Source organism: Arachis hypogaea, chromosome 1 (assembly GCF_003086295.3).
Source record: "Arachis hypogaea cultivar Tifrunner chromosome 1, arahy.Tifrunner.gnm2.J5K5, whole genome shotgun sequence".
In the NCBI taxonomy this organism is placed as follows: domain Eukaryota; kingdom Viridiplantae; phylum Streptophyta; class Magnoliopsida; order Fabales; family Fabaceae; genus Arachis; species Arachis hypogaea.
In genome coordinates this window covers 33,367,113-33,380,998 of record NC_092036.1, presented here as the reverse complement: position 1 = coordinate 33,380,998, position 13,886 = coordinate 33,367,113, and the positions used below count along the sequence as shown (strand labels likewise).

General features: G+C 31.1%; 2 protein-coding genes across 3 annotated transcripts; both read right to left on the bottom strand.

Moving 5' to 3' along the window:
• Positions 1-214: 214 nt before the first annotated feature.
• LOC112801707 (calcineurin B-like protein 1) lies at positions 215-4,889 on the bottom strand. Of its 2 annotated transcripts, none has more exons than XM_025844621.3 (9): positions 4,746-4,889; positions 3,586-3,763; positions 2,795-2,877; positions 2,445-2,504; positions 1,902-2,010; positions 1,758-1,810; positions 1,464-1,544; positions 1,065-1,177; positions 215-497 (listed from the first exon to the last, which is right to left on the bottom strand). In XM_025844621.3, exons 2-9 carry the CDS (start codon positions 3,662-3,664, stop codon positions 434-436), a joined length of 642 nt encoding a protein of 213 aa, XP_025700406.1. In that variant the 5' UTR covers positions 3,665-3,763; positions 4,746-4,889; the 3' UTR covers positions 215-433. The 2 variants fall into 2 exon arrangements, with proteins under 2 accessions (XP_025700406.1, XP_025700398.1); XM_025844613.3 differs by having other exon boundaries at positions 3,586-3,719; positions 4,746-4,887.
• A 5,285-nt stretch (positions 4,890-10,174) lies between these two features.
• On the bottom strand, positions 10,175-11,038 carry LOC114927816 (uncharacterized). Its single transcript, XM_029298860.1, has 3 exons — positions 10,965-11,038; positions 10,465-10,861; positions 10,175-10,330 (listed from the first exon to the last, which is right to left on the bottom strand). The coding sequence occupies exons 1-3, from the start codon at positions 11,036-11,038 to the stop codon at positions 10,175-10,177; spliced, it is 627 nt and encodes a 208-aa protein (XP_029154693.1).
• Positions 11,039-13,886: the final 2,848 nt, after the last annotated feature.

Below are 13,886 nucleotides of genomic sequence, written 5' to 3'. Positions count from 1 at the left end.
TATCATAAACATGGCAACTCTCTAAAATTTAGATGCTAATTTCTGCAATAGCAAAATTTAGATAGTATATTTTGACTTATATTTCAAGACCATAACAATGTAATTTTCGCTGCCATATATTAGAATTATTTTCTTTCCTTATATGCAACATCAACCCAAAAATAACTGATGAGCCACATTTCATAGAATAAAGGGAATAATTACTAGGGGAGAATAAATCAAAATCAAAGCTTTTAACGCGAAAGCCGACTGAAATATTTCAATTAGAACGTGATTTACAATTAGTGACAATGCCTAACTATACTGGCCATCCCATTACTTCATCTCTCCCTAAGCACTTATATATATATATATATATATATATATATATATATATATAAAAACACACCCAATGTTGTCACAACTTGCAAAAACTAAAGCAGTGTGGTCTCTCTCAAGCAGCGATTTCATCCACGTTAGAGTTAAATACAAAACTTGGGAAAGAAGTGGTTATATCCCTGCAATAATTAAGGAAATATACTGTGGTCAGTACCTTATAATCTGGATGCAAGTAGTTTAGCATCTTACTTTTTCAATTCCTATTATCCTATAAAGCACATATACTTTGCAAAAGTGTCATATCCGTCTATCAGATATATTTACAGCTCATCCGACCATCGTGTCCAATGTGTCTTAAAAAAAACTAAAAATTGCTTTTCCCGACGTACTTGGACATACTCAAATATGATCACGTTTTAGCATATTTAATCTTATTCTTAAGTTATATACTTGAAATCAGTTCAGAAATAGTATAAATTATTATTTATTAAAATTTTAAATATTTTATATAATTAAAAAAGACATTACAAAACATTAAAAATATTAGTTCATATTTTAATATTAATAAAATATCAAGATGTTATTACAATATTATTAAAAAATACTTTATATTTTATACATATGTCGTGTCCCATGTCGGAATCCATGCTCCATTGCTATTATCTATCATTGTCACTTTTGTTACATCCTTACTTCAATCTATGTTGACAGAGACAACGAAAATGGAAAGGAAAAATTTAACGTACCTCAGATAGGGTAGTGTCATGATTTTGAGCAATGATGGATTTTTAGAAACGAAATTTTGCCACTCAACAATGTCTATCTTCCCATCTTTGTTCAGGTCAGCATCCATGAATGTCTGATCAAGATAAGATGTGAAGCTTAAGCCTTAAATTTGTGACAATCAGAAGGACATGAAAAATAGTGGTTAAAGCACAGCATAAAAGAGAGGTTCTGCAAATCATTATGATACATTGTCAATATACAAAATTTACATGGCTATCCAATCATATTTTGCCAATATATTGAATGATCATGTAGAATTTATTTACATTAACAATGCACTCACATTTAAGTCCATGAAATTGAAATTGTAAGTAGTCATCAAATTTGTTATATCATAGTTATTTTACAAAAATAGTCACCTTGTCAATAATTGTTTCGATCACCTCATCTGCTAGCTTCATTTCAGATTCACAGAGAAGCGCAATCAACATTTGCTTGACCTGTTAGAAATAATGCAAACTAAAATTAATCGGACGTAAGCGGAGACGTAGATGAACACTACAACAAATCATATTTTAGTGGCGAATATCACTTATTAAGTGTTTGTAGAGCACACTACTGTTAGTACTGTAGGGCTAGTTGTCTTTTGATATCATGAATAACAGTGAAAATCTAAGTAAATTGACACATAATAGGATTGCACTATATGCTACCTCTTGGCGTTCTATAAAGCCTGTGCTGTCCAAATCATAGAGCCTAAATGAAACTGCAAGAGAATTGCAAAACCTAAAATATGAGTTTCACAATCGAAATCTACTTTAACCAGAAAAGGGGTTAGGATTCAATCTTCAACTTACAATCAATCTTGTCTTCCAGTGGTGCATTTGGGTGGAAGACATTGAGAGATCGAACAAAGTCATCAAAGTCAATTACTCCCTTCCTCTTAACATCAAATAGATCAAAGATCTGCATGCAGTAAAATTCTAATGTCAAAAGGACATCCAATTAACTGAAATGACTAATGCTTGGAGATACCATGAAAAACAATGAAATTTATTACTAAGTAGCAACTAGCGAAGACTCAAAAAATACTGATTTCTATATGAAAATTTAAACATGGAGATGCATGTGCCTTTATATCTAAAAAAAAAAACTGATCTCTAACTAAATGTGTCATCATGAGCATTTATGTTTCAGGTTATTAAAGGGATTAAGAAATTGAGTTTCTTCCGAGAGTATACGGCAATAGAACAATGTCTTCATTAACCTATTTGCATTGCAAATCATCGATTTAACAAAGTACATTTGTGATGCTAGATAGGCATTCACTCATGCATGAAAGAAACCTTAAAATGAAGGCCTTATTCATAAACCAGACGCATGCTGTGTATGTACAGTACCCGATTGGCAAAGATATTCTCCTTCTTCCTATTCTTGAAGATTGCCAATTGAAATTCTTCCTGCAAAGAAAGAATACTGTAATCAAAGAACAGACTATGAAATGAATGTGAAGAACAAATAGAAATAAAAAAATAATGGTAATTGTATAAGCAATTCATCATGATACTGTGTGACAGATTCTATTTAAGAAAATGAAAAACACAAAAAACAATATAGTATATTGTTGATCATTCATATCAGGAAATAAAAAAACACCAAATATCTTATAATAAAATGAACATCACAAAATAGATGCTATAAATACAACTATGTTTGAGACTAGGAGGAAAACACATTTTCTATATGGTACCTTGCTTATTAGTCCATCATCAACGACCGAACTGCTTATACTCTTAAATAGCTCAAAAAGTGCTTCAACCTCACTGACAGTGACTGCGAAACCAAAATTTGCTGTAAGTTTAAACTAATAAACTGGCATGAGGGCTTGAGAAATAGAGATAGAGCGAATTCCATAACAAATATACAAGACGATTCTGTTTTTCAATAACTAATAGACCAGAAGACCGGTAAAGCATATGAAACAACCAATTGGAATTGAAATTAGGAGAGGGGAAAAATAACACTTTTCCTACTAAAGTGCTGACAGGATGGATTGTAAATAACTTGATGCCATAGAAAACACATGCAGCTATTCTTAATCTCTTCAACCTAGCAAGTAGAAGAGGCTAAAAATATTTTATCTGTGATTTGGTTTATATGACAAATTTCAGAAGCAATATAATTTGTAATATTAAATTACACTTATTCAACCACAGATCTTGTTCAACCTCTCCTTTACTGTTCGTATGCTATAAGCCCGCATTAAGATAGACATAAAATGCATACAGGGAATTGAAGATTTTCATAGATCCATCTTTACCCTACTTTCAAAATTCTAAAATAAACTGAACAAAACAGAACTCTGTTTCATTTCTTGCTTGCAGACCCAGAACCTTTCCCTTCTCAGTAAGGCTTTGTTATCAATTTAATACCCCTAAGGTTATCAAACTCAAGAATTCATCGAATAAAAGAGTCACAATCACAATAAACCACAGGAATTAGAGATTTAAATCATTTCTGCGGAAACAAGAATCAACTTACAAGCTGTCTGTGATGCAAGAACTACTGGATCGACCTGCCCCGGAGACTGTCTTGTTGGCTTAGAGTTGAAGCAGCCCATTTATGGAGGCAATGCAGGCAAAGCAGCACAGAACACAACCAGAGCTCGTGCTTCTCTAAAAAACACCATCAAACCATCTTACCATGCAATTTTAAAATCCTAATTGAAACACCAGAAATATAAAATAATAAAATAATAAATAAACAAGTCAGCCATATGACAGGTACATGGTCTGATTAACTACACAACAAAATTTTATATTAACAAAATGGAGGTGAAAACTTATAAAAAAAATATAATAATTGCAGGCTGCAAAACAATAATTGATCATTATACAAGTAAGCAATGTTATGGGCATATGGACATGACTTGAGATACACAAAAAGTTACATATTTTATGTATTTATTCAAATTCAAGAAAACAAACTAACTCGCACAGTTTGATTATTCAAAACAAATTTGCTCTAAGAGAACAACTTGAGAAGGAGAAGCAAATGGGTGAAACAACACACCTAAAAGAGATTTGATAAAACTCAATACCATTATAGCAAAGAGCTCCATGGATCCCAAAACCGATAAGAAGCAGTATTTTTTAGTGCTTGGACATTTTTCTAGCTAACCATTTTCTCCAACAAATCAAGAAGGGAAAAATTTATGGAGATTTGAAAAGTTTAACATTTCTCGCACATCTTTACCTTTCTTTCATATCTTAATCACTAAGAGTTTTTCCACCACATTTTTTTAAAACATAAAAAATAAAAAATTGAAGCTTCCAAAATTCAATTCATTAAAAATTTAACAACTTTACATTTATAATCTCCAAATCAAAACAAACAAAACACACTAAGGAAATCTGTAAAAGCAAAGAAATTTTCAATAATAATAATAATAATAATAATAATAATAATAATAATTAAAAAAAAACACAAAATTAATGAATAAAAAGGAAAAGAAAAGAAAAGAAAAGCTGGAACACACATTCTAAATTTCTTCCTTCTTCTCACTTCAATAAAACTTCACTAAGATAAACCTCATCATCCTAGCGTCTAAAGCAAAACGAAGATAATTTAACCCCAAAAAGATGAATAAAATAGTGAAATTTTCAAGGCATGGATCACCATGAGGGTGAAAATCAACTCACCAGCTAGAGAATTTGTTTTTCTGAAGCTTCTAGAAAACCAACACTTGAATTACAAAGGCCATCAGAAGAAGAAGCAGAGAGAAAAACAGTCCTAAAGAAAAAGGTAAGGTGTCAAAGCTTTGGGGTTTAGCAAATTTCAGTGCAAATGGAAATCCTTATATATAAATTAATTAATTAAATGAAAAATAAATGTTAACTAATATGCTGATTGCTCAGTGCCTAAAAAGTACCGACCCTTCCTCTTTGAGTTTTCGTATCCGATATATTTTAGATATCACACTCATTAATCTTTTCTAAACACATATTTTAATAAAAAATAATTTTTTCAAATACACTTACACACTTAAATCTCAATATATATCAATATATTTAAATTTTATTCTTAATATATATTTTTATAATACATTTAAAAATAATATATATTATTATTTATTAAAATAAAAAATATTTTAAATATTTTATATAATTAAAATAAAATATTTAAAATAATTAAAAATTAATTTATATTTTATTATTAATAAAATATTAAAATATTATTACGATTTATTTAAAAGATATATTATATTTTATATATATGTGTTCTCATATTTTATAAACTTTTAAAATTTGTGTGTCTATATATTTTATATCGTATGATATGGTGTGTTTATGTTTGCATCATAGTAAATATTAATATATTGTATATTAAAAATTACAGTAAAATTTCAGATTTTTTTTAAATAATACGTAATAAATATGTTAAAATTTTAATTTTATATTTTTTGTAACGTTAACTAAATTTATAAAAGAAATCATATTAATTAATTAGTACCAATTAAGACTTAAGACTGAGAAAAAGAGAAGAAAGATTCACGGTGGTCCTTTTACATTTTTTTCTTGTCTGGAAGTCAGATTTGCGCAACTGTCTCAAGTAAAGTTGGAAACGTTAACTGCTAAGTTGGTTGGTAGACTCTTCCCTCTTTTCTTAAATTCATTTTATTTTTGAAAAAAAAAATAAGAGAAAAAAAATGTGTGGAATTTTGAATATGCTTTGTACTTTGTAAGACCTGGCAATTTGTGCACCTATTACACACAAAAAATTATACTTTCTAAAATTTACACATTTGAGCTTTCATTGGATCATATGTATTCTGGGACTTAATACTTTTTTGTTATTTATTTTAATAAAAAGAATATTGCTAAGCACCTTTCCAGTTAAGAAAATGTTTTATATCCATGTTTCATTTAAGAAAACGTATTATATCTTTATGTTTAGTGTATTTTATTTTCAATTTTATTTATGCAAAATATAAATAAATTGGTCCTAAACTCCTAATTTCTAACTAAATTCCTTGAAAAATGTGAATTTTTTTAAAATAATTGACAGTTATATGAAAAAAAAAAGAGGATAATAGTTTTTTCAAGAAAAAGAAGCTCAAAGCCAACAAGCGGTAAAGTAGAACTGTAGAAGTCACAAGAAGATAAAATATGAGGAACTTTAAATGTATTTGTAAAATACAATAAAATTAAATTTTTAAATTATGCCTGACCAAAACTACGTGTTCAAAGTAATTTATTACAATGAGAAACGTTTTTTATTGGACAAATTATGCATTTATTATTTTGGATAAATTCGTCCCTTGTTATTAAAAAAGATAAATATTTTTTATTGCAGAAATTTTTGTGTGAAAATGATAATTTTATTTGACATTTTTTAAAAGGAAAAGAATCAAAATTTTCACTTTAGAATGTTAAAAAATGATTTTATTCTTTGTTATATTTTTATTTTAGACAAATTTTAGGTTTACTTAAAAAAAAATCTAGAATAAAATAAATAAAAAAGAGTTTAGTTAATATATACTTTAGCCGTTAAAAATACAATGAGAAACCCATGAGAAAGAGAAACGGAATATTTGAACATCATTTGGAATATTCTTATTGGAAAATTGAAGTAACAAGAGTCTTAATTAATTACCATCCCGGTATTAGTGCAATTTCCGCTTTTAGAAAAAGATAAATGTGTTCCCACTTCCCAGTTCCCAGAATTCCAACATTTTTTTGTTTTTGTATTTTATAAAGGACAGACCCTAGCCAGTAATAATGTTCCTTAATCCCAATTTCCTACTCACAAAACAAGGAAAAACGTGATACCAAGATGTATTAATGGGCCCAATGCAATTGATGGCATGAGTTATTGATTTTTTTTATTGTACTTACGGGTTTTTATGAGGCACATTGAATTTTATGTTGATATTGATTGATCCTGCATACAATTCAGAATAACTGTAATTAAATTTTGACACGCAATAATTAACGTGACAGTTACCGACATTTAATTTAATTTAATTTTCTAAAAGCGTAAAACTTGGTCCTCTTGGATAAACAGTGCTAGAAACTAATAACACAATCTAATTTGTTCTTGGCCAAAATACTCGAACAAAAATAGTACTGCGGCATAATGAAAGCAGAGGCAACAGGTAGGTAGTTTACCTTCGTGGAAATGACGCAATATTTTAGAAGGTCGAAAAATCACGGAGAATGGGTTGATCTGACAAATAAGCTCGGACTCAAACATTCGAATCTTCTCAGACTCCTGGGTTCAACCCCAGCAACCCTATAGAGCACTTGTTTTGTTGATTCAAGCAAATACAGAACATAAAATTACAAAGATTAGTGAGTTGATTGATTAGAGTCAAAGATAGAATCATCAGCTGATAAATATGATTTTTCCAAACTATATCAGTCAACAAATTTTATCAAAATAGAAGGAGGAGAGACAAGATACAACATAGTATTTCAACTAAATATAGGGTGGCTTACCGATTTACACATCATCTAATTTAATTTTGTCAAGAATTACTCTTCTGAAAGTCCATCTAGATTGATTTTTTGGAACCTGAACTCCCATTCAAAATTCTCTTTTTCCTCTGGCAAGACATCCATGAGAGCTTATCAGTCATGGTCAACTACTACAAGAAAATCATTGAGTACAGTTGGATTTAGTGTCATAGAATAGCAGCAAATTCACAGGTTGTGGGTTTAACGTACCAGCCGTTCATCATGGTCCCTAACTCTAACTGCGTGCCTCCGTCAATAGCGACGATACTGCCTCTACTGCTCAGCAGCCTACTGCCACAGCAACGCTACCTCCAACGATGGAAGCTCCGGAGTCCTCTCACAGAAGTAAGGCAGATGCCCCTTCGTCACCTCCTATCGTATGGTTGACTATTTAACCTCCATCAAAGAATTTTTACTATATCAGGAACATACACCTGCTGTAACAGTACCAAAAAGATTGACTATTTAACCTCCATCGAAGAATTTCTACTATATCAGGAACATACACGTGCCTGTAACAGTAGCTGTAACAGTACCATACACAGCCTTTTTCAATGCCTAAAATTAAAGAAAGTGTGGAAGAAAATAGAGTTCAAGAAAATTAATGTTGAAGAAGATGAAGACCAATTTTATCTGTGCTAGATTTTGAAAAGGGCTTATCTTAAGTTTTCGTCTGGTGAAGTTCTGGACCTCAAGAAGCTTGGCATTCTCTGTTGGAGCATATGGAAAGACCGCAACGAGTCTATTTTTGAGCATGCCAACAACGAGCTAGCTGAAATAGTGAGCAAAGTGAGGAACCTTTTTCAAGCAATTTGTTCGACAACATCAATTTTCCTTTTCTAATTTCAGTTCTAGGGATTTTAGTCCCAAAATTTCTTTAATGTTTCGTTTAGCTCGTATGTGAGTAGTACGCCCCTCTTCTTTCTTTTGTATTATTTTGGATAATGATGCAATTTTTTTCTATTTAGAAAATGAATAATTATTTACCTTAAAAAAGAGAGAAGTATTACTCGCATAATTATCAGAACTGGACTGGACCGATTGGTTCGACTGGAAAATTGGAGAATCAGTGGTCTTGTCGGTTCGATTAATAGATTGGACCGAATGTGCAACTGAACCGGTCAATGGTGGTCAAATCCCTTAAAAATAGACCGGTTCGCACTTTAAACCGCACTAAACTCGTGTGGGTCTACCATGCATCCGCAAACTGCTGAACCATCGCAGGAGCTCTACCCACAAAAATTCCAAAAATGCAGGCAGGGAAGTCCAAACACAGGATGCCTAGCATTAGGTGCCTCTCCCTTGCCACCGTGTAACCTTATTTCTTATTAATATGTGTGACAAAAATTAAATATATAATAAATCATGAATGAATTATTAATTTTTTATCCTTTTAAGCATGGATTAACATGGATACCAAACAAGTAACGACACATAATATACAAACATATTAATATATTGATATTGATTGTGTTATCTTTTGTTTTCTCTCGTTCATTTAAATTGAAAAAGTATTTTGTACCACTGACTAATATATTATCTGTTTTTATACCATAAATTATATCTAAGAATTGATATTTGATTGTTATTAATATATTTTTTGAAAACATGTATTTAATTTTTAGTTTTAATTTTATGTTTATAATTTTATATTTTTATTTAATCATGACCGGATCAACCAGGTAAATCAGTAGCCCATCGGTTGAACCAGTAACCTAATGACTCAGTCGTATGACTGGGTTAATTACCGGTTTGATTCTGATAACTATGATTACTCGTTCTATATTCATCTTAAAAGACAATACAATCTCTTAAAAAAATAATAAAAACCTAATCCGACCCTTGTCTAAAAAAAAGAGTCACTTTGATTTTTAACTTTTTTTATTTTAGGACAATACGACTCCTTTGTTAAAAAATTTGTTAAATATTAATGATTGTAGGAGTTTTATTTGTAAGTTATGAGAGTTTTAAACACCATAAAAATTTTTTCAACAATATAACCAACTATAACTATTACTACCGCCCAAGATAGCAAAAATCGAGATTTTACGTAGAATCAGAAAAATAATTAAAAATTGTAGAGCGTAAAATTGTAAAACGGAACGTAAGATTCTACTAAATATATAAATTTATCAATATCAATTATAAGAGTAATATAATATGATAAAATTAAGTAATTTAAATAAAAATGAAAATTTAAATTTGACAAAAGTATCATAAATAATAACATAATGATAAAGTAAAGCTAAAGTAGCAAAAATTAATAATCAAATATAACATTTATAAAATTTAAAGATAAAAATATAAATTAACCACAAGTTTGGAATTCAAAATAACTATATGTAACATCACAAATATAAAATAGATAACAGAACATCATACTAAAAAATATAAAGACTAAAGCAATTTATTAACGTCATGATCATCATGTTCTCCAACATTTTGATTTTCATTAAGAAGAAAGTTGAGAAGCTCATTGAAAGCATCATCATCAAGAAGAGTAATCTCCAAATCAATCAAAGGACCCCATCTTTACCTCTATCTTTTTGAGGGGCTAAGTTTACATCATTTTGTGTGTCAAATTCTTCCAAACTTTTCATAATATTTTCATCTTACACAATCCATTCTTCATCCGAATCCAAGTCTTTAAAGTTATAGTCAGCAGTATTTCTTGATGGCTTCTTCCTTGCCAATCTTAAATTGGTCATCACAAAAACAACGTCATTTATTGTGCTTGTCTTCAAACAATTTATCCATTTCGTGTGAACCTAATAATATCAAAATTTACAAGTATTTATTTAATATATTAACATATGCTAATTAAAAAAATAGAATTGAATAATTAACTAATTCTATAATTTAGAAACTAAATTCCTAAGCAAATATCAAATTAAAAGTTTACTGTCTCAAAAACACTCCAATTGTACTCACATCGTGATGAACTACAAGTCAAACTCAAAATACGGATAGCATACTTTTGAAGTTCTGGATGTTCATCCCCATAAGAATCCCACCATTGTGAGAGTGTTTTGGTTTTGGGAGCATTCTTGGCTACATCTCTACCAAAAGATTTAGCCTTACTCTTGAAATTCTCAAGTTGATTATTAATAATTATAATGAGTGTAGAATCTCTCACAAGTATATCCAGATAATTATAAAATTTTTTCTTAACATCATATTCAACCTTAAAATTAGGACTATAATGAATTTGTGGATTCAAATAATAGCCTGCAGCATGCAAAGGCCTAAAGAATTGCTTGTCCCATCTTGCATCAATAATATACCACAAAGATTTATAACTAAAGAAAAACATAAAAACAGCGAATTAGACAATTAGCTAATTAGTAAATAATTAAATGATACAATTGAGAAAAAAAATTTACTTATTACTAGTTTTATTACCTTACTTCAGCACTTTGAAAAGCATCTTTAATCTTTTCTTTAGGACGATCAATTTCAGAATACATATATTCCATAGTTGTCTTTTCCTCTGAATCCACTATATGGAGCAAATGAAGAAGAGGATAAGCACCTCTCAAGCAATGGATAATGTTCCCCAAAATGTTTTATCCAAAACAATATTTTTAATGTTTTTCTCATCCATTGTCTTTGAGCACTTGCTCTTCTTCCATTCACCCGAGATGAACATTCTAATTATTGGATTATTCTTCTCATTAAGACTATCCAAAGTAAGGTAGGACGTAGCAAATCGCATCATACCTGGTCTCATGAAATCTCTTCCTTTAGTTTGTTGTTGTAAAAGAAAAATTAGAGAAGTCCTAGAATATATGTAAGTGTTAGCTTTCTTCCTTTGACAATGGTGTCTTTGTGAAGATCTAGCTTCTTCTCAAAATCTTCAAGCATCAAATCAATGCAATGAGCGGCATAAGGAGTCCAATAAAGATTCTTTCTCTTTTCTATCAACATTTGTCTTGCCTTTTTGTAGTTAGCTGTATTATTAGTTACAACTTGAACCACATTCTCTTCTCCCACTTCCTCTACAACTTCATCAATTATCTTAAATATCTTTTCAGTTGTTTTGCATATATCAAAAGCATTAATGGATTTCAAGAAAATAGTTTTCTTAGGACTATTCACAAGAAAGTTGAGAATAGTTCTCCTTCTTTTATCTGTCCAATAATCTGTCATAATAGTGCATCAAATTTTCTTCCATTCAACTTTATGTTCTTCTAATGTTAGTTTGGTTGACTCTACCTTCTTCTTTAATAATTTTTCTCTTAACTCATCATAAGAGGGTGGCTTGAATCCTAATCCATGGCGGGTAACCTTCATAAACAAGATATGGTATTTTTCAGACCTTGCAACATTAAAGGAATAGCATTATTGTAGATGAACGAAGCAATTTCATCATACGCCTCTTATCTTAAGTCCTTCTTAAAAATTGAGTTGATTGTTGCTTGAGTGCTCACACCCCTTTTCTTAAAGAGACTTGCCGGTGTCTATATTTCTTTTCCCTTTCTCTTCTCACCAACTAAAGCATCTCTTTCTTCTTTTACTCCTTCATCTTTACTTTGTATCTTTTCCTCAAATTCTCCTGTCTTCTTAACTAAATTTTTTTGCAAACCAACAACAATATCAAACATATCCTTTTTAACCTCATCAGAAATACCCATACAAGGTTCAACATCTTTTTTTGTTCTTGCCAAATGATGTTTCAACCTATACACTCCTCTTGTCACCACCTTATCACAATACTTGTATTTTTTTTGCATCTCCATCAACCGAAATTCCATGCTTCCAAGCTTTGTCACTCCTATTTTCTGCAGTATTTTTAGCGATCTTCTTGGATACACAACCATGATCAGTTTCAACTCCAGTATTATTTCCACCATTATCCGCATTTGAAGCCATATTAAACCTAAACAAATAAAAGTACATAAATAATTTCTAAACTATGGAATCTAAAATGAGAACACAGTAGCAACAAATTCACATTATTTTTAAAAGAAAATTGTGCAGTCCATATCAAATTTACTACACTAAGATAAATAAACTAATAAGCAAATATATAATTAACTATAGAAGCATTTAGGTTGTAGGTAGCAATTAAAAAATTTAACTAGCAAAGCTTTAAGAAATCAAAAATTAAATAAAAAACAAAGTTCTTAAATCCCAATCCAATTATGTTTTGTTGACATTTTCTACTTTTCTTATACCTGAGCAGAGTACTATGTATGTATTATATTGGTAATCCTTATTTATATTGGAATCGTTGAGATACAAAAATAAGAATGAGAGATTTTGGTAAGATGTAACACTACTTACATTCATTAATCACTGTCATGTCTTTCTTGATCCTTAAATTATTAACAAAACAGAGGCATAACAAAAATAAAGAACAAGCTGAAATTGATGCATGCCAAAAGGAAATTGTTCATACCCTGGGTCAAGCTGTCCGACCTGGGATGTTTAGTGACAAGCCGACCGACCTCTTCAGGTCAGACTATTTGACCTCTTCTCAAAGAGCTCGGCCAATGCCCGACCTCTTGTCAAAGAGCTCGGCCAAATCGCCAAAGGAGCCCAAAGCAGGCCCAAAATAAAGGAACACAGCCCAATCTAAAGGCAGCCAAAGCCCAGAAAGATAAAGGCGGTTCTCCTAAAGATAAGATGACTTCACTCAAAGATAAGATAAGATAAGATAAGATAACTATCTTATCTCTAGAGAGTTCACTCCTCACCATTATAAATACACTGGAGCACCCAGGTATAACTCATACTCTGATTCTACTCAATACCTGCTTAATACCCTTGCTAACTTAAGCATCGGAGTCCCTTGCAGGTACCCCCACCCTCCGGGGATGAAGGATCAGCATCATCACCAAGTCCAACGAGTCGGACATAGCGACTCCGATCACCACACAGAAGATCTCGTCCGAGATCGACCTACAGTTTCAGGTAACCCCCCGAAACATTGGCGCCATTGCCGGGGAACTTGGAAGTCATCCCATCACCATGGCAGACAACCATGACAACGACCACGATTCAGATATAGAGGATAAAACGCCACACAAAAATGCGGACACTACACCAAAGGATACTCCTCAACTTAACAACGAAAAGGATTCTCCAAAAACGGGAGCCATGGAGGCACTTCAAGATCGTTTAAAACAATTGGAAGAAGAAGCCCTACATCAACGAGAGCCTGAGAAAGACCTACAAAGGGAGATAAAGCGACGCCAGAAATTAGAGGACAAACTCCTAAAACTTGAAGCAGATCTCAAGGCCAAAGCTAATCGATCCTCTCATGAGGATAGCTCCTGCAAGGACCAGGATCCATTCACCAAAGAGATCATGAAAGCTAAA